Consider the following 23,714-nt stretch of genomic DNA (forward strand, 5'->3'; position numbering starts at 1 on the left):
GACAAAATGAATAGAGCAAGGGGAAGTGGTCACTAAATCCAGTGTTCCCTCAGTTCTCAACATATTAAAACAGAGAGGACACAATATGGCACTAGTTTATACAATGTAAGCTGTTAAAATCTACACGCTCACAATGAGACGCTTTGTGGGCTCGTAGATCTGCTTTTTTCAGCCCGCGACACCATCGTAGAACAAATAAAATGTAGCCAATTAAATTAAGTCCCCTCACATATGTATGCAGATTACATCCTGCTTAATTCTACATTCATTCAAACTCTGAACTGTGACTGAGGGAGTCTGGGAGTCTAATGATCATTACAATGTCCTGATGTGAAAGTAAATATTTCAAAAGAAGGGAAAACAGTGAGGTTGATATATATATATATATATATATATATATATATATATATATATATATATATATATATATATATATATATATATATAATTTTTTATTTTTTTTTGTGTTGCACATTGGCATGTAGGAGACAGGAGTACACTAGTATTCCTACTCATGTTGTATGTCCATGACAAACATATATGACATTTTGACAAAACTCTCCATAAGCTGGCATATTGATATCCATAATCATAATGATATCCATTCTAAAAGTAAGACTAGGTTTCATAATGCTCACAGACTGTACTTTACTTTGTGCAGGTGTGACACTGGAAAGGTTTGAGGAGACATATTGTCATGTGGTTCCAGACACAGTGGAGTAAAGTAACTGCTTGTAGATCTGCTATTTTCAAAATATGTTTGAATACATTTTAGACATAATGATAACTTGTGAAACGGGACATTCTGCACAATGAGAAGCTACTTTTACTTATGGTACTTTAAGTACACGATTTTGATACCAATACTTTTGTACTTTAACTCAAGTAAATGTTGAATTCCGGACTTCAACTTGTAACCGAGTATTTCTACATTGAGGTAAAGAAATGCATTCTCCACGGTTCCGGGGCGCGCGAGCCATTTACTCGAGTACTGTCCCTTTAAGATGTCGTCATGATTCTTCTGACGGCGTGACGTAGAACCCGGAAGTGAATCATTGTCAATGTTATGGTCATGTTAACACATCTCCACACGCGTGTTAGTTTAACCTTTTTATTACTATTATAACATGACAAAACACCACGTGATGAATGGATGCATTATATGAGATGGAGCTGAAAACGAGCTGTTCTGTTTTAAATTAAATGTTATTTCATGTTTATGTGTTGGAAATAAACGTCAACTTGACCTAACGTTACTTTTCACCTCATGTAACTTAACCTAACGTTACTTTTCACCTCATGTAACGCTGTAGCTAGGGACTGTATATGAAGGTAAGTACATCTACTGAAGTACTGCACATATTTACTTTACTTGAGCGTTTGCATGTTTCATACTTTATTCTCAAATAATTGATCAGAAAAAAAAAGAAAATTGCTGATCTACAAGCTCACAATGCATGTATAATTAGCATGTAAAAAAAAGGGTGTATAATATAGGACTCGATTGATTATTATCAATAATTATAGTCTAATAACATGATAACAAATGAGTACTTTTACTTTGGTACTTAGTTATATTTTGATGCTTATACTTTTTGCACAACATTTCGAATACAGGCTTTTTACCTGTAGCAAGTATAATTTGTTATTGTAGTTTAACTTTTATCTTTGGTAGTCTAGGACATTGGTTCTCAAAGTGGGGTCCGGGGACCCCCAGGGCTAGGGGTACTTGAGGGGGTTCCAGGGGGTCCCCAGCTAAATGATAGATTAGGCACCAAATGGACCCTTATTGGTGTGTAACTCTGAGAGTGTACAAATGGAACCAAATGGACCCGTTAGGGTCCATGTGGTTCCATTTGTACACTCTCAGAGTTAAATTGACATAGATTTTACAATACAAAATGGAGTCCCAGAGGTGTAAATGCCATTAAATGGGGGTCCGTAGCCCTAATACATGTCAAACTGGGGGTCCTTGAAATTAAAATGGTTGAGAATCACTGCTAGAGCCGTAAAAATCTTCTCTTATGGGGGTCCCTGGCATATCCTTTGAAATGGGGGTCCGCGGGCTAATAAGTATCAATTTGGGGGTCCTTGACATGAAAAAGTTTGAGAACCACTGGTCTAGGACACGTGCACAAGTGGGTTGTGAGGGGCCTTCAAATGGCCGGCCTCTCCAAAAGGAGGGCTAAACAATTAGCCAAAGGTACTGCTCAATATCAGCTATTATAGGAAGACGCTCAATGTGGAGGAGGTGTTGTTTCCTTTACCCATGATTGTTGTCCGCTGTGTTTGACAAGTATGACATATTTTGTTTTGTATGTAACAATGCTCTGCTTTACATGCACTTTGTAACGGGCTGTTTTCCCTTTATCTGACTGCACTGGCAGTGTTTGTCATTTGTACATCCTGACCCTGTACTTCTTATTATGTGGACATAAATATTTCATGTGTGTGTGTGTGTCCTCCTCCTACAGGCATGCTCCACGCACACCACAGGCCTAACGCCACCACAACACTACAGGATCAACTGACTCCAGCGGACGACAGAGATGTCCTCGTTGTTCCACGTGACGGCGTCCGCCTTCGGCGCCAGATCCATCGTTCTCAGGCTGAGGTCCGCGGCTCAGAACAAGGTGGGATCGTTCACCAGATTCAGACGTAGTCCAGGAGGAACGTGTCCGTTCCAGCAGCGTGGCCGCATCCTAGCCCAGATCCCTAAAATAACTCTGTTCTGCTGGGGGGCGGTGAGCGTGTCCCGCTGCGTCCTGCTGGCCTCCTGCCAGGAAGCCGCCGTCGTCCACAGAGCGCCGGCCGCCGCCGAGAGGAAATCCGTGGCCAGGGTCCAGGTTCACAAACTCATCTTCTTCCTGCGCCTCGGCTTCCGGGCGCTGGTGCTGCTCCTCAAATTCATCCCCCTCCTCCTCCTCGTCCCCCTGACCTACGTGTCCTCCGGCTGGGCGTCCCGCTGGCTGGGCGTCCTGCTGTGGGTGACGGAGACCTCGGGGCCCACCTTCATCAAGCTGGGCCAGTGGGCCAGCACCCGGCGGGACGTCTTCTCCCAGGAGTTCTGTGACCGCTTCTCACGGCTCCACGTCAAGGTACAATTATTCACATAAATCGCCTGATCAGAATCATATGAGATGATCGGAATAGGCTCTATGCATAGCAGCCATATTGGAAAGAAATTGGGCCTCTCCTTACTTCCTTCACAGGTGTTACCAATGATATTAATGAAGGCTCTGTTCCATTCTGGTCAGGGTGCTGATATCGTGCATGTTGGCTCACTAGAAAGTAGAAACACTCCATTTTGGTTCCCAAATGGCCCCAGTGCCGGCTGCAGACAGTAATAAGCAGGGGGGCATTAATTATTCTAGGGGGGCACCTGTCTGTCCCTCACGCACGTGCGCGTGAGGGACCCGTGCGCGCCCGCGCGATTTTTTTCGGTTATTGGATGGATATTTTACTTTTTTGGGGTGTTTTGTAACTCTATTTCGGTTAATTCGGTTCATTTACCTTGTCCCTATATGCACCAACAACAAATACAATTATAGCATTATAATGTCTTTAATGTAATGTCGGCATTGCATCTCCACAGGCACAGACTCCACAGCGGGAGAAAAAAAAGGCAGGCTATACTGCGCTGCGCTGCGCTGCTTAAACATTAAAAAAAAAAAAAAAAATCTGGCCAATCTGAACTGGGGGGGCACAAAGTCTAATCTGGGGGGGCATTGCCCCCCAATAGGGCCGACACTGAATGGCCCCTTATGGTGGGTGTGTAACTCTGAGAGTGTACAAATGAAACCAAATGGACCCGTAAGGGTCCATTTGGTTCCATTTGTACACTCTCAGAGTTATGGGGGTTCGTTAAAATAAGACAACCACTATGCCACACTAAATGGAACAGAGCCTTAATTAGTGTCATTGGTAACACCTATGAAGGAAGTAAAGAAGGGGCCCAATTCATTCCCAATATGGCTGCTGTGCATAGAGCCTATTGTTTCCATTCATCTGTATAAATTCTTTTTTACAATATGTCTGAGTCATAGTGGCTTTGGCAGAGTACCCGTCTGTCTGTTCGCTTGCCGATGCGTGTGCCAAGTTTGAAGTCAGTCGGTCCCATTTGGGCACATGAGTCAGAGTGAGCGTAGCCGTGGTCTGCTGGCCCTCACAGTAGCTCAATGACATATAGGATTTACTATATTATCTGACCCGTGCAATCTTAGTTTACAAAGCCTAAAAGGCAAGCAGAATTTTTTTTTATTTCCATGTTCCAATGTTCAATTCCAACAATATTAAATAATTTGATATGACTATTTAACTCTTTAACTGCAAGAGTAAAATTGTAATAGTGTCACTCCAGTACCAGCGAAAACTAGTGTTTTTACCTACCTTTGAAAAATCATGAAATATTTTCTGTGAATGCTGTCCGCACAGTGATCCCCTCATTACACGCACAGGGGTCTCATAGAATTTGGGGGAAAAAATTATCCGATCGCGGTAATCCGTTCCATAATTGTGGCAAGATGAAAATAGCATGTTTTGCCAAAAATACATAGTAAAACATAGGAGCTCTTTGGATCGCGTTATCTCCTGGTTCTGAGTGAAAAAAGAAAAAAAAGAAAAGAATATTATTATATATGTTTTTTAAACGCGTCAATGACACTGTGGACCAAGTACCAAATGGACTGGAAAACGAAAGAGTTAATCGTCAACTAAAATGTCATGATGGTGACACCCCCCCTCAGGTCCGCCCCCACTCCTGGGCCCACACCAAGCAGTGTCTCCGCCGGGCGTTCGGGGACGGCTGGAGGAGGCTGTTTGTGTTCCAGAAGGAGGAGCCGGTGGGCTCGGGCTGCGTGGCCCAGGTGTACCGGGCCTGGGCCCGGGTGGACAGCGTGGACGACCCCGCCTTCCAGACGCTGGTGGAGGAGATGGAGAGAGCGGAGCACGTCCTGGAGGCCTGGGAGATGATCCCCGGGCTGTGGGGAATGGTCAGCTCCCTGTGGGGCTTCCTGTGGAGGTGGAAGAAGGGAGAGGAGTGGGCCGACCCCCCGGGGAGCCGGCGCGGAGACAGCCACCCGGGCGTGGAGCATTTGATACCGGTGGCTATCAAGGTGAATGTGATGCGTTGTGAGCTTGTAGATCGGCTATCTTTTGAGAAGTTTTGAAAAATACACATCGGCGATAAAGTCAAATAAAAGTGTCCCTATATAGGCCTGTCACAATTATTACATAATCGCCTGATCGTAATTATTTGACAATCGCAATGACATAATCCGCCATTTTTGAAACATCTTAAAAGTGTGAGAACTACTGATTTAGAAGGCATTTGTATAATCGACCTCAGGTCTTAATGGATTAAAGTATAAAATTGTCAAATTTGTCCTATCTGCCCTGTGCATTTTTTTTAATTACGAACCCTAAAAGGGCAAACAGGAATGCACCAATGTTCAATGTTCAATGTTCAATGCCAAAAACACAATTAACTTGTTAATCGCAATTATTAGTTTGACAATGAATCAGGCCTAAAAAAAAAAAACTTTGGTTTCCGGTTGGCTGTCATTTTAGGGCTGAGTAGGTAGGGAATTTATTTTATTTTATTTTTTATTTTATTTTTTTGTGGGAATGATGGGTAGCAAGGAATTTTATTTTATTTTATTTCCTCGTGGGAAGGATGGGTAGGTAGTTTTTTTTTTTTTTTTTTTTTTTTTTCCTATGGCAATGATCGATAATGCTTCTTTTTTAATATATTCTATGTTTTCCTGAGTTACCAATTTCTAAATCATTAAATGGTTCATGTACACTGCACTTACAAAATAGTGTCTGAAAACAATAAACAATAAACAATTGAAAACTTTGAATAGAATGTCCACACACTGGTTGAATACTTTTGAGTTTTAATTCAACTCTAAGTAAAGTACCAAAGTAAAGTGCTGTATCACTCACATATATTTATACAAAACAAACATCTTCAAGTAATAAAGTGTTTTGAAGCAGATATTTTAGCTACTGGCTATCCCTGGATCAAACTGGCTAACCAATGGCCTGAGGAGCTGGAAAACCAAGAATACTGACTGGTGAATGAATTAAACCAGGAAACAAAACATTTTACCCCAGGGTATGAGATGAGCTCAATTCAGAACTAAGAGCTTTAACATTGAAGCCCATTCTATTACTGATATACAGTATACATCTTTACTGCTTAAAACGCTATCATTGCACATCCGTTGCATTTAGGCATGCAGTATATTCGGCTTCAGGGAGGTTCAAAACCATCTAGCCAGAAACACTGCCAAAGCATCCCTGCATTCTGACTCAGACAACTGAAACAAACAGCTGAGTAAAAGATACAAAATAAAGTGCCATATATCACATTTAGAGGTAGAGTTAGAGATGCACCGATTGGAAAATCCTTGGCGATACCAATTTCCGTTTTTTTAAAAGTCTGACCTGCCGATACCGGTTTTACCGATACCGATTTTCTATTTTCTAACTAGATTTTTTTCAGGCAAGTACTTAATTTTGTGTATTTGCCAATACAGAGGACCAATAAGATTAAACCAGGAAAAGAGCACTTATGCCATATCATAATAGTACAATATCCAAAATCACAATCACGACGATATCCAGTCTAATATCATGATATGGCTATAATATTGATGCCCTAACTATGCAACGAAAGGCCTAAAGTCATTACAAAAACAAGAAGAATTTTAAAAAGAATACTACTACTGTAGCCTATATCATTTATTTATATTTATATTTATCTATTTGTACCATAATACCATTGCTGTTATGGCTGTTGCTGTTAGCCGTTAGAGCTGCATGATTTTGGCAAAACTTATTATTGGTCCATATTGAGATCAGTTATTGAAATTATTATTTATTAAAAATGGTAATCTTTTTTAACTAACAAAATCTTATCTTAATGCAAAATTATTTTCTTATTTGAACTAAAAGCAAAAACAAATAAATAAGGTTTTCGCATTCAGACACATAGAAGGACATGTCTGCATTTAATTGTTTTCAAGGTGAGAAATTTACCTTATTTCACTTTAGTCCAGGGGTCTTCAACAGGGGGTCCGGGACCCCTAGGGGGTCCTCAGAGTTACTACAGGGGGGGCCACCAAATCTTTGTGTGATATATTTTTTACATTAACCACTAGCATCCCATTTCTGAGGTGGACTAAAGCCAAAAATAGCAGATCTACAAGCTCACAAGCTTGTAGATCTGCTATTTTTGGCAAAGAGGTATATAGGTGTAGAGGGGAAAAAAGAGCAGACCAAGTAAAAATGTCATACAATATAGAAGGGGGTCCCTGTTTCATCTCTCAGCTCACCTTATGTCACTGTTTTGGCTTGTTTTAACCTCTGACTAAAAATGTTACACTACTCTTTGTTAAACTTTCGGACGAGTCTTAACGAGCTTTAATAGGCTACAGCTGGATAGATGCGAAGACGTATGTATCGGCACATGAATTAAACCAGTGGACCAGCGGATCACAACGTCTTTTAGAGTTGTTGTCGGAAGCTGTGTACAGCATTGAGGACTTTTCAGATGGCGCCTAGTAATTTATTTGGAATAAGAGGCAACCCTGAGCCCAAAACCCGGAATGAGCAGCTACTGTCTGTGTGAGAAGTGCGCGCACACGTATCGCATCGCGCGCGCACACACACACACACACACACACACACACACACACACACACACACACACACACTCTCTCTCTCTCTCACCACCCGTCCATGCCAAAGTTGTCTTTTCAACAGCATATGCAACGAGAGTCAAGGGGTGATTTTTCTTTGCAACTGAGATGTGGGTCCATGTATCCGCTCGGTCATGTCTCCCTGCTGCAGATGAAAACTGACATCGGCACTGTTTCACCTCCTTAATTATGTCTGCAAACGTTTTAGTAGTCAATCGAATTATTTTAGGAGGTGGTTTAGGTTTGCACGGGCAGACGACAGACTATTGTACACAGGTCCATGGCTGGAGGAGGACGTGCATGTGCCGCCGTCTCCTCGCGATGACGCAATGACGCATGAATAGTAAAACAAAACATTTGCGCACATGATATTTTAGACGAAAGAAAACTTTGCGAATGTGGTCGCACCAAATATATTTTTTGTAAGACGTTTTTGATCGACTCGGTCGGATTTTGACTTAATTTTATTTATTTTTTTATTTTCACTCCAAATGCCAATAAAATCATCTGGGTCGCACGTATTTAATAGGGTCGGTCGCCAACCGGAAACCAACATATTTTTTTGTTAGGCCTCAGCAACTTAAATGTTGTAATGGTGACGCCCTGTCCCTGTCCTGTAGGTTCTCCATCCAGACATCATAATGTAATGGCGGTCCTGTCCCTGTCCTGTAGGTTCTCCATCCAGACATCATAATGTAATGGTGACATCCTGTCCCTGTCCTGTAGGTTCTCCATCCAGGCATCAAGAGTCAGGTGGAGATAGATCTGCTGCTGATGAGAGCAGCCAGCTGTCTGCTGCATCGTCTACCTGGACTCAAATGGCTCAGCCTGCCAGAGATCGTCCAGGAGTTTGAGAAGCTCATGACCAAACAGGTGACAGGGGACAGAAGCACTCTGTTTAGAACACATTAGAGGGGGGGGGGGGGGGGGGGGGGGGGTTTGTGTGTGAAAGCAACACAAGCAACACGTTTATTCAAAGGATATGGGGTCTACAGTTTTTAGAGCTTTTTTATTACATTTTTGATATCTTGAGTCTATGATGCAGGGTTAACATTTAAAGCTACAACCTGGGACTTATTTGAATGAATAAAGCATTATCTTAGCCATCTATATAGTATAATATGTTGATAAAATATAACTAGTACGTCTGCAGTGGTTCATAGTGGTCTCCCTATCATATCATACTTTATTTAGAAATTGACCCTGGTTTACAATTCAGATAAAGTGATCATTTTACATGATGTCTGTTTGTCTACCAACAAATGTAACCAACAGCAGTTTTATTTTCTTACAAGAGCTCTTTGTTAGACAAATTATAATTTAACTTGACTGAAAATGCGGTATAATTATTACACAAATTATAATAATAAACTTAATTTATTTATTTGTATAGCACCTTTCATGACATGAAATGCAGCTCAAAGTTCTTTACAGAGCAAGAATACAATTACAGTTACAAACAATTTAACAATAAAGCAAAAACAAAAGAGAGCATAAAACAACATTAAAAATATAGCTGCAAGCAGCGATAATATGGGGCCAGGAGAGAGAAAGAGAAATGATAATTCCTTTAACAGGTCAGTTCATGAAAGTCCTTGCGGTCTTGTTTCCAATGAGGGCCTGTGAGCAATTAGGGGTTAAGAGTCTTGCTCAGGGACAAATTTCGTTTCATCGACACATTTGCTGACCTGGCCTGGAATCGTACCTGGGTCAACCAGAGCCTCTGGCTCCCTAGGCGGGCTCACTAACCACTCAGCTATGGCCGACCCTCAGAGAGAGAGAGAGAGAGAGAGAGAGAGAGAGAGAGAGAGAGAGAGAGAGAGAGAGAGAGAGAGAGAGAGAGAGAGAGAGAGAGAGAGAGAGAGAGAGAGAGAGAGAGAGAGAGAGAGAGAGAGAGAGAGAGAGAGAGAGAGAGAGAGAGAGAGAGAGAGAGAGAGAGAGAGAGAGAGAGAGAGAGGATTGAAGAGACAGAAACATGGAAACGGAATCGATTCAAGATAGAAACGGAATCGATTGAAGAGACAGAGAAACGGAATAGATTGAAGATAGAAACGGAATAGATTGAAGAGAGAGAGAGAGCCATGGAAACGGAATAGTGCTATAGCTTTGTCCAGGCTGATATCGTCTGTTGAGGATCACAAACTCTTGCCTTCTGTCATGACCCAAGCCCCTGTTTCACTAACACTAAGCTCACTCGTTCACAAACCATTTGCCAATGAAGAAATTGTACATCTCCTCAGAACCAAAACTAGTGAAAGTAGCCGATCTACAAGCTCACAAACCATTAAAAGTTGTCAGATTGTACATCGGCTATTTTCACAATGAAGTATGTTATACATTGAAAAAACATACTCTCATTGCTATCTGAAAAGTTGTGAGATTGTAGATCAGCTATTTTCACAATGAAGTATGTAAAAAACACTCAATTAAGTATTTCATGTTATCTTTAACAATTGCAAATGTATTCATTGATAGTCATGTTGTGTGAAATGCAACTTAGATGAAGTCTGCACCAAGTGAGGCTTGAACCTGTGACCTTGAGGTTGTGAGACATACACTTAAGCGGGACGCTATTGGACCAAGAGACAAACCTCTGAAAAAAGAGATCACACTGATCATACAGTTTCACGCAAATAGCTGAAAAATCCTGGGTTTAAGTGTTTTTCAAACTGCTCAAGATTGCGGACAACCTAAGGGCGGTGCTTACTGGTCAACGTGATAGATGTGTTCCTCATTAGTCAAGGCACATGTGTAAGCAGGTCTAATGGCTGTCGGCCAAACGAGGCATGACTTTTGCCTGTTTAAAGTTTCAATTTTCAAAAAATTGCTATAGCGCCCCCGTTTGACCAATTGGAGTAAGATTGGTTTCAGTGATATTTGGAATGGCCCTTTACATTTCTGCAAAGTTTCAAAGAATGGTAAGTCTGCATGTATGAGTTAGGGGCAGATGAATAATTGTCATAAAACTGCAATATTCATTGGCTCATTAAAGCTTCATTTTTTCACTTATGGAAGATATTTTGCAAACGTTTTTTGGTATAGGTCCAAAGTTCATGTGTAAAAAGTTTCGTGCAGATTACTCAAAAATCCCAGGAGGAGATAGGTTTTAACTGTTTTTCATATAATTCAAAATGGTGGGAGATCTAAAGATCAGAGGTCAAAAGTCAGAGTGTGAAAGTTGTTCAGCATGAGGAGACGCATGTGTGCATCGAAGTTTCATGGCTGTAGGTGAAACAGGGCATGAGTTGTACCTGATCAAAGTTGGCATTTTTCAATTGAGTGCTATAGCGCCACCTTTTGACGAAAGATTGTGAGAATTATTTCTTGATCGTTTTTCATGACCATCTATCATATGGCCGAGTTTCATAAAAAGCGACTGCACGGTTCAGCCAGAACTGCCAAAAGTGGCAGAAGAAGAAGAAACGGAATAATGCGAATAACAATATGGGTCCATGCTGGAAGCCTGGCCCCATAATAATAGCAAAAGGCAGTGAATCAGGCAATACAGTGAGGACATGGGTAACAACACAGAGATTTAAAAATCAACCAAAAAATCAGCTAAAAGCAAGAGTGAAGAAGTAATAATATTGTACAAAGCCAACACATCTTTGCATTCAGAAGAATGGAATATGACCCTAAAAGAACATTTAGTATGAATTGGAGCAACAAATACATGTTTGAATGTTTAATTGAGTTGACTCGACCCCTCCATTTCAGATTGACCTCCGCTTTGAAGCCAGGAATATTGAGCGCTTCAAAGAAAACTTCCGGGATGTGGATTTTGTCAAGTTTCCCACTCCACTGAGACCGTTTGTCACCAGGGGAATCTTAGTGGAAACCTTTGAGGTGAGTTATTATCACATTGTCTCTGTCGGGTGTTATTTTACACTTTGGCTATTCAAAATAGCAGATATACAAGCTCATATCGCGGCACCGAGTGCCGCGCTATGAGCTTGTAGATCTGCTATTTTAGAAAAAACGTGAAAACTTGTGCAAACCTTTTGAATATATATATTTTTTAAAGCGAACATTTGAAACTCAAATCTTTGCTTCTGCGGGGTCCCTGGAACAACATATTTTGAGATGGGGGTCCGCGGCCAAATACATATACCGTTGGGGGTCATTGACATAAAAAAGTTTGAGCACCACTGATATAGAAACATACGTTTTTTCAGAAAACTGTTGGGATTTAGAAGACATTTGTAGAATCGGCTTCAGGTCTTAATGGGCTAATTCAAAATATCAAAAGTAGCAGATCTACAAGCTGAACATCTGTTGCGTCGCGTCGCATTCTACAAATCTGTTACTTTTGATGCTTCTTTGTAACGCTGTAGTATGATCAAGTAGGACATTCATTTACGAAAAAACACAACGAGTTAGAGAATATGGACAATAGAGTACAGAAGTCCTGACGTCACTCGTTCATCCCCAGGTTCGTAAAGTCATTTCTCTATGGAGAATAACATTGGGTCATCTTAGAATCGTCTCATATAAGAATTGTGGTCCAAAAATAAACAAACTGTCTCTGCGATATTGTCAGGGAGGAGGCTCTGTATCGTTTATGATAGTCAGTCACTTATATTTGATACAGTCTGTTTCTGGTGAAAATGTTACTAATTCGGCGGAAGTAACATTATGGTTTTCTCACCGTCAGTTGATGCTTCATATCCATAAGAGTCAAACCACCGGGGTCATTTGTTTATTTTTGGAACACAGTTCTTATTTGAGGCGATATTAAACACGTCTATGGGAATTCAGAACGGGGGAGGAAAACCGCGAACCAGGTAGGATGTTTAAATTATGTCAGACTTCGGTGCTCTATAAGAGGTTTCTGCAGCAATGACATGCAAACCTGATGAAAGACTAATGCTTTATTTATTTTATACTCCGTCATACAACAGTGTCACTCGCTGAAAATAGGCAAGCAACACCGTCATATGACCAAGTATAAATCAGTCCTCAATCAGTCTTTCAAATGTTTATCACAGCAGAAAGGCAGTACTGTAGTTTGTTTATTTCCAATCTGGTTCATACTTGTGTGTGTTATTTTGGCCACGATTTGCACATCTAAACCCAGTATATGATTTTAAACATCATAGTCCAGGACAGTGTTATTCAGTTAGTGTTCAATCATTAAAAAAAGCATGAATAATCTCTCTCTCCCAGGAGAGTGAGCCCATATCCAACTACCTGGGCTCTGACGTACCACAGGAGGTGAAGCAGAGAATAGCCAGGATGGGGGTGCAGACCATGCTGAAGATGGTAAGATAAAGTAATAAGTCACAAAACACTGTGGTTTGTTATTATTATTATATTGATTTCATAGAATAGCTCTATATTCCTAGCCTGGCTCCAGCCCCTGAATCACATTCAGGTCTGGTGTCTGGCCCGATTCCGGATAAGCGGTTGAAGATTGCTGGATGGCACAATGTTTTTTTTCAGATGGGAGTCCAACTCTGTGGTCAAATGCATATTAATTAACGGGTCCTTGACATGAAAAAGTTTGAGAACCACTCACTTAACCACTTGAACCCTGGCATCCATATTGTGGGGGCTTTTGCAGAAAAAAAAAAACACTCAGGGCTCTATACATTAGTATAGAGCCCTGAGGGACCCCGGTCAACCATATATAGGGTTTAAGTGGTTAAAGCAGCTTTACCGTTGACAATGTGACTGTGTGTGTGTGTGTGTGTGTGTGTGTGTGTGTGTGTGTGTGTGTGTGTGTGTGTGTGTACTCCTCTCTTCCCCAGGTGTTTGTGGACAACTTTGTCCACGGGGACCTCCACCCTGGAAACATCCTGGTGCAGAGGAGGACAGGGGACCACGGTCAGGATAGTTTTACATTTGTCATTAGTTTTCATTTTCATTTTGGTTTTGACTTTTTGTTTTTCGATTTCAGTTTAGTTTTAATTCGTTTTCAAAGCGGGTTTGCTAGTTTAGTACGTTTGTTTTAAAGGCTTAGTTTTAGTTTCAATTTGATTAGTTTTCGTGTCTTTGTATTGTAATATGGGGTAGTACTAGTCAGGGGAGTGATTTATCAAGCTCAGTCAAAATAGACAAACTATAAACTTGTGAGCTTTTAGATCTGCTATTTACAAAAACAAATTGCTTTAGGGCTTTTGCAATAAGGCTCAACACCGCCACAGATAAATGACTCATGTATGAAATATAAAACTAAGGACATTTTCTATATGATTTTAGTTCGTTTTAGTTTGTTTTGCAAACACACAAAGACAGTTTCAGTTAGTTCTCGTTTTTCTTAAAGCCTCGTTTATATATTTTTATTTCAGTTTAGCTAAAATGTTTTTTTTTGTTTTGTTTTTCTTTCAGTTTTTAGTTTTGGTTTTATTTCATTTTAGTTTAATAACCCTGTAGGGGGGGACGCAGCGGGGGGGTCGGGCGGTGGCGAGGCCCGTCAGGACAAGGCCACGCTGACAGACCTGTGGGACACGGTGATGGTCAGCATGAGGCCGGGGACAGAACCTCTCCAGCTGGTGCTGCTGGACGCCGGCATCGTGGCCCAGCTGGGCCAGCGGGACCTGGACAACTTCAGAGCCGTCTTCACCGCCGTGGTGCTGCGGCAGGTGAGCAGTGAGCACCGGGACGCTGTTGGGTTCTCTCGGCGTGAGGTTCCTGGGAGAACCACCAGGGCTGGACCCAGCATTTAAGTTGACGATTAATTGTCACGCGAATAATTGCGATGAACGCTTTAATTGTGTATTTGGTATTTTATGAAAAAATAAATGTATTTTTGTTTGCCTTTTAGGCTGCGTAATCAAGAAGAAATCACTGACATAATAATTTTAGACTTTCAATTATTTTTTACACAGTGTTATGAGCTTGCACAGGTATAGGCATGGCGTTTGGCCCTTACATTTTGAGACAGTGTTGGTCCGGGGAGGGGTGGGTGGGTTTATTTATATATTTGTTTATTATTATTCTTGTTTTCAGTTGTCGTATCTTGTTTTTGTTGAAAAATGTATTCATTTAAACATAATTGTATTGTCGATATGATAATAAAAACAATTGATAAAAAAAAAATAAAAAAAAATTAAATAGCTGAATTACAAGCTTAGAACGCATCATCAAATTTGGAAAACGTTTGAAAATGAATGAACTTTTTTCAAAATTATTATGCAAAATGCAATAATCTAATCTCAAATAATTGCGATTAGGCAATTATGTAATAATTGTGACAGGCCTAGGGACCACTCAAGAGAGTGTTCAAATGGAACCAAATGGACCCTTATCGTGTATGTAACTCTGAGATTGTACAAATGGAATGGTTCCATTTAGTACACTCAAATAAACACTGAGGATTTGACAGTGTAGATTGGGGTTCCAGACATGAAAAAAATGGTAGCAAATGGGGGGTCCATGGCCTTATGCATATCACACTGGGGGTCCTTCAAATTAAAAAAGATCGAGAATCACTGCTGGAGGTCAGTGTCTCTAAAATGTTTTGGGCTCAAGGCACCCAAAGGCACCCCTACACCTACACATAATGTTTTCTTTACTTCTTTCTTTAAAAATGAGAATGACCGCTCTGCCATTGCATTCATTGGATTCATTTCCCTGTGTTTCCCTGTGTGTGTGTGTGTGTGTGTGTGTGTGTGTGTGTGTGTGTGTGTGTGTGTGTGTGTGTGTGTGTGTGTGTGTGTGTGTGTGTGTGTGTGTGTGTGTGTGTGTGTGTGTGCGTGTGCGCGCGCGTGTAGGGGGAACGGGTAGCGGAGCTCCTCCTCCATCATGCCAGGGCTAACGAGTGTGAGGATGTACCAGGGTTCAAGAGGGAGATGGCAGCGCTGGTAGACCAGGCCCTCAGCAACACCCTCTCACTGGGAAAGGTTCTCTTTTTACTATACATTTTGTGTCATAGTGTTCCCTCCCCAATAAGGAAACTGAAGTGTTTGGTGTTACTGCTGAGGTGACATAATGAAGCCTGTGTTTCCAGCTGATAATGTAATGAATTTCATCTGAATTTGATTAAACTAGTAAGATGAGATGCAGGCTAGGATCAGGACCTGTTTTTTTTTTTTGTTTAGTTTTAATTGGTCACAGCTCAAGGTCAAAGTGTATCCATGTGCTACAGTGTATTTATACAGTAGTATTTATTTGTGTTTCATCTGTTTCTACAGGTTCAAGTGGCTGACCTGCTCTCCAGAGTATTTGGCCTCCTCATCACCCACAAGGTAAAACTATGCAAAAGCAGTTCAAGTTGTGCTATCTAACTATAAAGAAAACATCATGTGGATGTCAAAGTGTTTGACATGAAGCCTCACTCTTATCATCATTGTAACATACTCAGGAGTCTCAATTTTTTTAGCTTTAATAATAATAATAATAATACCTGGGATTTATATAGCGCTTTTCTGAGTACTCAAAGTCGCTTTACAAGGCTATACTAAGTGGAACACAATCAAAACAAAACAACTTTAATGAGAAAATACAGAGAGTAAGAGTTAAAAATCACACCTGTGTGAAGGTAGCGGCGCCTTTGATATATTTTGTCATAGATATGTGTTTCTACTAGAGAAACAATATTAAATCTCTGTAAATTTATTTCAAGGCTTCCAGTGGCACTAAATAGTGCCATTGGAAGCGAATCACCAAATGCATTCCAAGGTAAGTGGCAAAAACTGATCTGTCATAGCTGATAGAGTGGGTACCTAAAAAATAAACTTTGTGTGTGCGTGTGTATAAATGTGGAACCAGAAAGATATGTATGTGTTATGAAATAATCTATACAATTTATAAGCCGTACCCAGAGTGTTTATGTGATGTCATGAATAGTGACCAATCAGAACGTTGACGGACCTGACCAATCAGAACGTTGACGGACCTGACCAATTGATTTATTTTGTCATAGATATGCTTTCTACTAGAGAAACAATATTAAATCTCTGTAAACTTATTTCAAGGCTTCCAGTGGCACTAAATAGTGCCATTGGAAGCGAATCATGAATAGTAACATAGTGATGTCATGAATAGTGACCAATCAGAACGTTGACGGACCTGACCAATCAGAACGTTGACGGACCTGACCAATCAGAACCTTGGCGAGCCTGACCAATCAGAACGTTGACGGACCTGACCAATCAGAAGCTTGGCGAGCCTGACCAATCAGAACGTTGACGGACCTGACCAATCAGAACCTTGGCGAGCCTGACCAATCAGAACGTTGACGGACCTGACCAATCAGAACGTTGACGCAAAAGCCAGGTATAGAGGGCTAATATCCGCTCTATACCTAAAGGTATAGAGCGGCTAGCGCCGCTAAAAAGTTAAAAAGGCTACATAAGGCCAGGGAATATAACACAAGTTGAGGCTAGGGCGGTAGGAGATCAGTTAGGTGGGGAAAGCAGTTCTGAAGAGGTGGGTTTTGAGGGAGGTTTTGAACACGGCAAGGGTGGGGGCGGTTTTGATGTGAGGTGGAAGTGGGTTCCAGAGGGTGGGTGCTGCAACAGAGAATGCCCTGTCACCCCAGGTGCGCTTTGTTTTTTTGGTGGGGAATGTGAGGAGGTTGGCATCGCTGGATCTGAGGGAACGGGTGGGAACGTGGTTGTGAAGGAGGTCGGAGATGTATTGGGGTGCCTGGTGGTTGAGGGCTTTGTAGGTGGTGATGAGGATTTCGAAGTTGATTCTGTATTTGACCGGGAGCCAGTGGAGGTCATGGAGGACTGGTGTGATGTGGTCTCTGGAGCGGGTGTGGGTGAGCAGGCGGGCGGCTGAGTTCTGTACATATTGGAGTTTATTGAGGGTTTGGCGGTGATACCGTGGCGGATGCTGTTGCAGTAATCTAACCGGGATGAGATGAAGGCATGGATGAGGGTTTCGGCAGCAGAAAATGTCAGGGAGGGACAGAGACGGGCAATGTTCCGCAAGTGAAAAAAGGCTATTTTGGTGATGTTGTTAACGTGTGGGAGAAATGACAGGGGTTGAGTTTTAAAAAGTTGTTTTGCATCCAGGTTTTGAGTTCTGTGAGGCATGCGGTGATGGTGGAATATGGGTGGCTGCGGTGATGGTTTTGGTGGAAAGCTTTGACAATTTCAAAAAGTTCAAACAGGTTGGGGTCATGTACAAGACCCTACATGGTCTGTGCCCGCCCCCCCCTAAGTGAATTCATTAAAAGGAAGCAAAAGGAGCAACCACTCGAGGAGATTGTGAAGTGCCGCACCGGCAAACAACCTTCGGTCAAAATGTCCTCTCAGTACAGGGCTGTGTAGCATGGAATGGCCTTCCTCTACGTATAAGGGATTGTGCAACATTTACATCTTTTAAATTCAATGTGAAAAGATGGTTGCTTGAAAACCAAAGCTGCAACCATTTGTGATCATGTTTTAGGTTTATTTTTAGGCTATGTAATGTTATGTAAATGTATTCCACCGTTTGTCTGTTTTTCTGATTTTATATTTTGTGTGAGGACTGCGGATGAAAATTAGCATCTTTGCTAAATCCGGTGTATTTACGTTCATGTGACGTTCATTAATATGCTCTGTCCTGTCTAAATAAACTAATAAAGTGAAAGTAAATGCACCTGGGACGTATCCTCAGTGTTGTAGCCTGGGGTCATCGGGTGTTTCGGGTCCCGCAACAACATACACCCTCGCCCAGGTGACCCAGCCGGGGTTGATCAAGCCCCGACTTACGTCCCAGTAGCTACCCACGGTCAGTCCTATAGGGAAAGACAGGGCCACTCAGTCCGCTTCTCCGGAACTACTCTCCCGGGACTCGGGGAGGCTCTGGCACGTGGAGGGACTAGGGGGGGCTCTGTGGGTTGTCTCCTGGCCGGGCTCCTCCTTCGTCTCACCAGATCCGGTGCACCGCCCCGATCCAAACATTTCCTTCTGGCGTGATGGTTTCTTGGGCCGTGGTCGTACTGCAGGCTCCACTTGCGGATTCAGGGACGTACACAGATAGACTCTAGGTGGTGCTAGAGCACCTGCCCTTTGCCCTCTTGACCAGAAGTGCCCTTTTTTCAGTTTACAGCAGGGGTCTTCAACAGGGGGTCCGGGACCCCTAGGGGTCCTCAGAGTTACTACAGGGGGTCCGCCAAATCTTTATTTGATATGATTTTTCTTTTTACCATAACCACTCGAAACCTAGCATCCCTTTTCTGAGGAGAACTTTAGCCAAAAATATGAGCTACAAAAATAGCAGATCTACAAGCCCACAACGCCTCGCGCTGCGAGGCGTTGTGGGCTTGTAGATCGGCTATTTTTGGCAAAGAGGTATAGGTGTAGAGGGAAAAAAGAGCAGACCAAGTAAACCAAAAAAAGTATAATTTACTTGAGCACCTGCCCCTCAAAATGCCTGTGCACGCCACTGTGCGGATTGCTTGAATGGCCCTCCTAAAGGCCTCACCGTGGGTTTGTTGGACTTCTTCCTCACGGAAGACACAGGCCGGGGCGCTAAACCCAAACTGCTCCCGGGATGCCGTCTACATTCCGGCTGTCAACCGTCTCTCCGCGTGGTCACCAAACTATTCCTGGTTGTCACGTAGTCTACTTCCTATATGAGCCACTATAAATAGAGTCACTAACTATAAAGAAAACATCACATGGATGCACCTGTGGTACGTATCATCAGTGTTGTAGCCTGGGGTCAACGGGTGTTTCGGGTCTCGCAACAACATACACCCTCACCCAGGTGACCCAGCCGGGGTTGATCAAGCCCCGACTTACGTCCCATAGAGCAGTGGTTCTCAAACTTTTTCATGCCAGGGACCCCCAAATTGACACTTATTAGCCCGCAGACCCCCATTTGAAAAGATAAGCCGGGGACCCCCCATAAGAGAATATTTTTTACGGCTCTAGCAGTGATTCTCAACCATTTTAATTTCAAGGACCCCCAGTTTGACATGCATTAGCCTACGGACCCCCATTTAATGGCATTTATATCTCAGGGACCCCAATTCATATTGTAAAATCAATGTTAATTTAACTCTTGAGAGTGTACAAATGGAACCAAATGGACCCGTTAGGGTCCATTTGGTTCCATTTGTACACTCTCAGAGTTACAGACCCATAAGGGTCCATTTGGTTCCTATCCATCATTTAGCTGGGGACCCCCTGGAACCCCCTCAAGTACCCCTGGGGGTCCCCGGACCCCACTTTGAGAACCAATGCCATAGAGAGGCATCCATAGAGAGGCATCATTTAATGCCTCTCTATGGATAGATAGACCTTTACTGATGCCACAGGGGGGTCACCAGTCACCATAAGCTGCACAGCAGTTAAGTAACAGAATGCAGCAGAGTAAGGAAAGGTACTGTAGGATACAGCAGATACAGGAATAACCTTCACAAAAAGCCCCATCAATAATGGAGCAACAGTATACAGCAGCATACACCTGTACAACAGTCACACAGTGTCATCACAGCATCCCGCCCCGAAAAGCACAATCACAATCTGCACGCAAAACGGTATACACACAACTATTCACTAAATTTAACCCATTAAGACCGGGGACGCATCTGTGTCATTTTAAGATGTCTTTGGCTATTCAAAAATAGCAGATCTACAAGCTCATAGCGCGTCACTTCGTGCCGCGCTATGAGCTTGTAGATCTGCTATTTTTTTTTATTGTGAAAATGTTTGTAAATCTTTGAATACATATATTTTTTAAGCGGACATTTGTAACTCAAATCTTTGCTTCTTGGGGGGTCCCTGGAACAACATATTTTGAGATAGGGGTCCGCGGCCAAATACATATAATTTTGGGGGTCCTTCACATGAAAAAGATTGAGAACCACTGACATAGAAACATAGGTTTTTCAGAAAACTGTAAAGATTTAGAAGACATTTGTCTTGAGTTAAAGGACATAAATCTCTGCAGAGAAAATATAATCCTACAAGCGAGGTGTACAGTGCCGGTTTAGACTCCACAGGGGCCCTAAGCAGGACACATGCACGCGCGCTGTGCGCGCGTGCATGTGTCCCTCGTGTGCGCGCGCGCGAGATTTTTTTTTTCGGGTTTCCCGCGGTTACTATAAAGTTACTTTTTTTGTTTTTTTATTTGGGTTTTAGGGTTAGGGTTACCAAAACACTCTCACTGTCACTGAGAGGGGAGGGGAGGCGGAGCAGACAGCACACACCAGAGCGTGCCACTGACAGCCAATCAGACAGCCTGCAGCAGCTGTCTCATTCAAGCCAAGCAGTGCTGCGCAGCCTGCGCTGATGTGAACGCAGTAATGCGCGTTATTTTCTGCTGAAGGGAGGGGGCGGAGAGGGGGGCCCTTTGAGCGGCGGGTAGGCGGGGCCCTACGCAACCTGCGTAGTGTGCGTATAGGGTGGAGCGGCTCTGGAGGTGAGGTAGCTTTGCGTCCATGCAGCAGTGTTTGACGTTGTGTTGTTTTCATGTGTTCTCAGGTGAAGCTGGAGAGTAACTTTGCCTCCATGGTGATCGCCATCATGGTGCTGGAGGGGCTGGGCCGGTCCCTGGACCCCCACCTGGACATCCTGGAGATGGCTAAGCCCCTCCTCCTCAAGAACGCTGCCTCACTGCTCTGACACACACACGCACGCACACACACACACACACACACACACACACACACACACACACACACACACACACACACACACACACACACACACACACACACACCAGTGGTGGAAGAAGTACTCCGATATTTTTCTTAAGTGAAAGTATCAATACTTCAATATAGAAATACTCCGTTACAAGTAAAAGTCCGGGAATTCAAAATTGACTTGATAGTAAAAGTACAAAAAGGTATTGGTATCAAAATGTACTTAAAGTACCAGAAGTAAAAGTACTAAGATGTTTGAAAATAACAGATCTACAACCTCACCACGCGTTGTGAGCTTGTAGATCAGTATGTATAAAATAGGGCTAAAGTGGTTAATGTACGTTTTCAATTCAAGTTCAATTCAAACTTTATTTCAGACACTCAGATGGTCCATAGAACATAAAAACAGAATACAAATACAATAGACTAAAATAAATAAATACATAAAATAAACGGCACATAAAACACGACCATACCATTCAGGGACATAAAATCACACATAAAGGCTGTCTCTCCAGTGTTTCCGCAGCCTGGACGAGTACCGGAGACGGCTTTTCCCAGGATTGACCATATCCTCAATAATACTCTGTTCCGGGACTCATCCAGGCGTTTAAGAGAGCCTCACAGGTGTGTATTCCACATGTCACACATAAGTGACTGGCACTATGCCATCTAGGGACCTTAAGTAGAATCCTCAGGGCATCATTGTAGGCCACCTTAAGTCTCCGCATAGGCTACTACCCTTCTTGTATGAGCACCATAAGAAGGCTGTATACATAGGACGTGCAAAATACTTTAAAAAGTGCACACTTAACAGGATCAGAACACATACTGAACCTCTTGGAAGCAGCATGTTGGCCTGGGCCGAAAGTATACGGCACTGCCTAGAGATATCTCTATCATCATGGAGATTGTCGGTTGAAATGTGGCCCAGATACTTAATTTCCTGGCACAAAGATAACCGACTGTCACTGAGGTAGAAGTCTGGGAAAGCAGATTTCTTGTCCTCATGGCTTCTCACAATCATGACATGTTTTATAATATAATAATTGATAATTGCAAAGTAACTAGTAACTGAAGTTGTCAAATAATTGTAGTTTGCCTCTGAAATGAAGTTGAGTAGAAGTAAAAGTACTGAAAATTGGAGATACTCAAGTAAAGTAAAAAATACCTCAACATTGTACTGAAGTACAGTACTTGAGTACATGTACTTAGTTACTTTACACCACTGACACACACACACACACACACACACACACACACACACACACACACACACACACACACACACACACACACACACACACACACACACACACACACACACACACTCACTCTGGGTCCATTCAGAAAAGCTTGCATACATATAGACATAAAAAGTATGTCCATTAAAAGCACATGAACCCTAACATCATAAACATCCATATTCTGAGGCCAAACATTCACCAGAATCAGTCAATCTGTAGATCAGCTGATTTCTGTTTTAGAGGGAGAGTGGGAGGGGGGCTAGTATAGACCCCTGGGGGATGCCATAGGGTTTAAGTGGTTAAAGGTCTAAAGTCATAGTCCGTCATAGAGGAGTATCAATGTAATATCTCTCATCTCTGTGTTTTTTCCAACTTTTTGTGTTTTTTCGTACATTAATGCCTTACTTGATCATTACTAGTGTCACACAAAAGCATCAAAAGTAGCAGATCTACAAGCTCGAAACGTAACACGTGAAATGACTTGTAGATCTGCTGCTTTTGATACTTTTGAATTTGAATCCTGAAAAGTAACAGTTCCACACAGAGTGGAATGTATGTTAGCATTATGCTAATAATAACCATGAAAACCTCATGAGTTTTACATCCTTTTTACATCCAGTTTACCTCTGCTATTGTCTCGCTTTTTTTGCCACACAAATTAGCCCATTGAGACCTGAAGCCGATTCTACACGTCTCCTAAATCTCAACAGTTTTCTGAAAAACGTATGTTTCTATATCAGTGGTGCTCAATCTTTTTCATGTCAAGGACCCCCAAAATGATATGTATTTGGCCACGGACCCCCATCAAAATATGTTGTTCCAGGGACCCCCCAGCAGCAAAGATTTGAGTTAAAAATGTTCGCTTTAAAAATATATATATTCAAAGATTTGCACACATTTTCACGATTTTTGAATAGCCCAAAGTGTAAAATAATTCTTTTTAGCTCAAATCTAAAAATGACACAGTTCCAGGTCTCAATGGGTTAAAAGCAGAATAAGCTGTTTGGCACATTAGTTTTGTGCGTTACTACCCCACATACTCCGCTGCACTGCTCCTGCCACACACGCATGTTCTTAATGGCAGTGCTTCTCAAATAAAATCATGTCAAGGAAAAAAGAAATATATATAATATTTTTGTGCCTGGGACCTCCAGAAACAAAGTTTTGAGTTAAACTTTTTTTTAAATATATATATTCAAAGTTTTGCACACATTTTCTCTGTTTTTCAAAAAT

The 23,714-nt window shown here is 42.2% G+C and overlaps 1 protein-coding gene across 1 annotated transcript; it reads left to right on the forward strand.

Moving 5' to 3' along the window:
- The first annotated feature begins 1,074 nt into the window (after positions 1-1,074).
- Positions 1,075-22,565, forward strand: adck2 (aarF domain containing kinase 2). Its single transcript, XM_084060418.1, has 11 exons — positions 1,075-1,332; positions 2,475-3,098; positions 4,746-5,114; positions 8,433-8,579; positions 11,424-11,552; positions 12,873-12,968; positions 13,457-13,532; positions 14,082-14,290; positions 15,422-15,550; positions 15,842-15,895; positions 21,074-22,565. Exons 2-11 carry the CDS (start codon positions 2,550-2,552, stop codon positions 21,212-21,214), a joined length of 1,899 nt encoding a protein of 632 aa, XP_083916544.1. The 5' UTR covers positions 1,075-1,332; positions 2,475-2,549; the 3' UTR covers positions 21,215-22,565.
- The last annotated feature ends 1,149 nt before the right edge of the window (positions 22,566-23,714 follow it).

The sequence above is a fragment of the Gymnoscopelus microlampas genome (genome assembly GCF_963454915.1).
Source record: "Gymnoscopelus microlampas genome assembly, chromosome: 6".
NCBI classification, from domain to species: Eukaryota; Metazoa; Chordata; class Actinopteri; order Myctophiformes; family Myctophidae; genus Gymnoscopelus; species Gymnoscopelus microlampas.

Bases quoted from the DNA above. Each gene is read 5' to 3' on its own strand.
- adck2 (XM_084060418.1), top strand. From the start codon at position 2,550: ATGTCCTCGTTGTTCCACGTGACGGCGTCCGCCTTCGGCGCCAGATCC. The intron at 12,969-13,456 runs GTAAGATAAAGT...TCTCTTCCCCAG, and splicing joins TGCAGACCATGCTGAAGATG to GTGTTTGTGGACAACTTTGT. The intron at 15,896-21,073 runs GTAAAACTATGC...ATGTGTTCTCAG, and splicing joins GCCTCCTCATCACCCACAAG to GTGAAGCTGGAGAGTAACTT.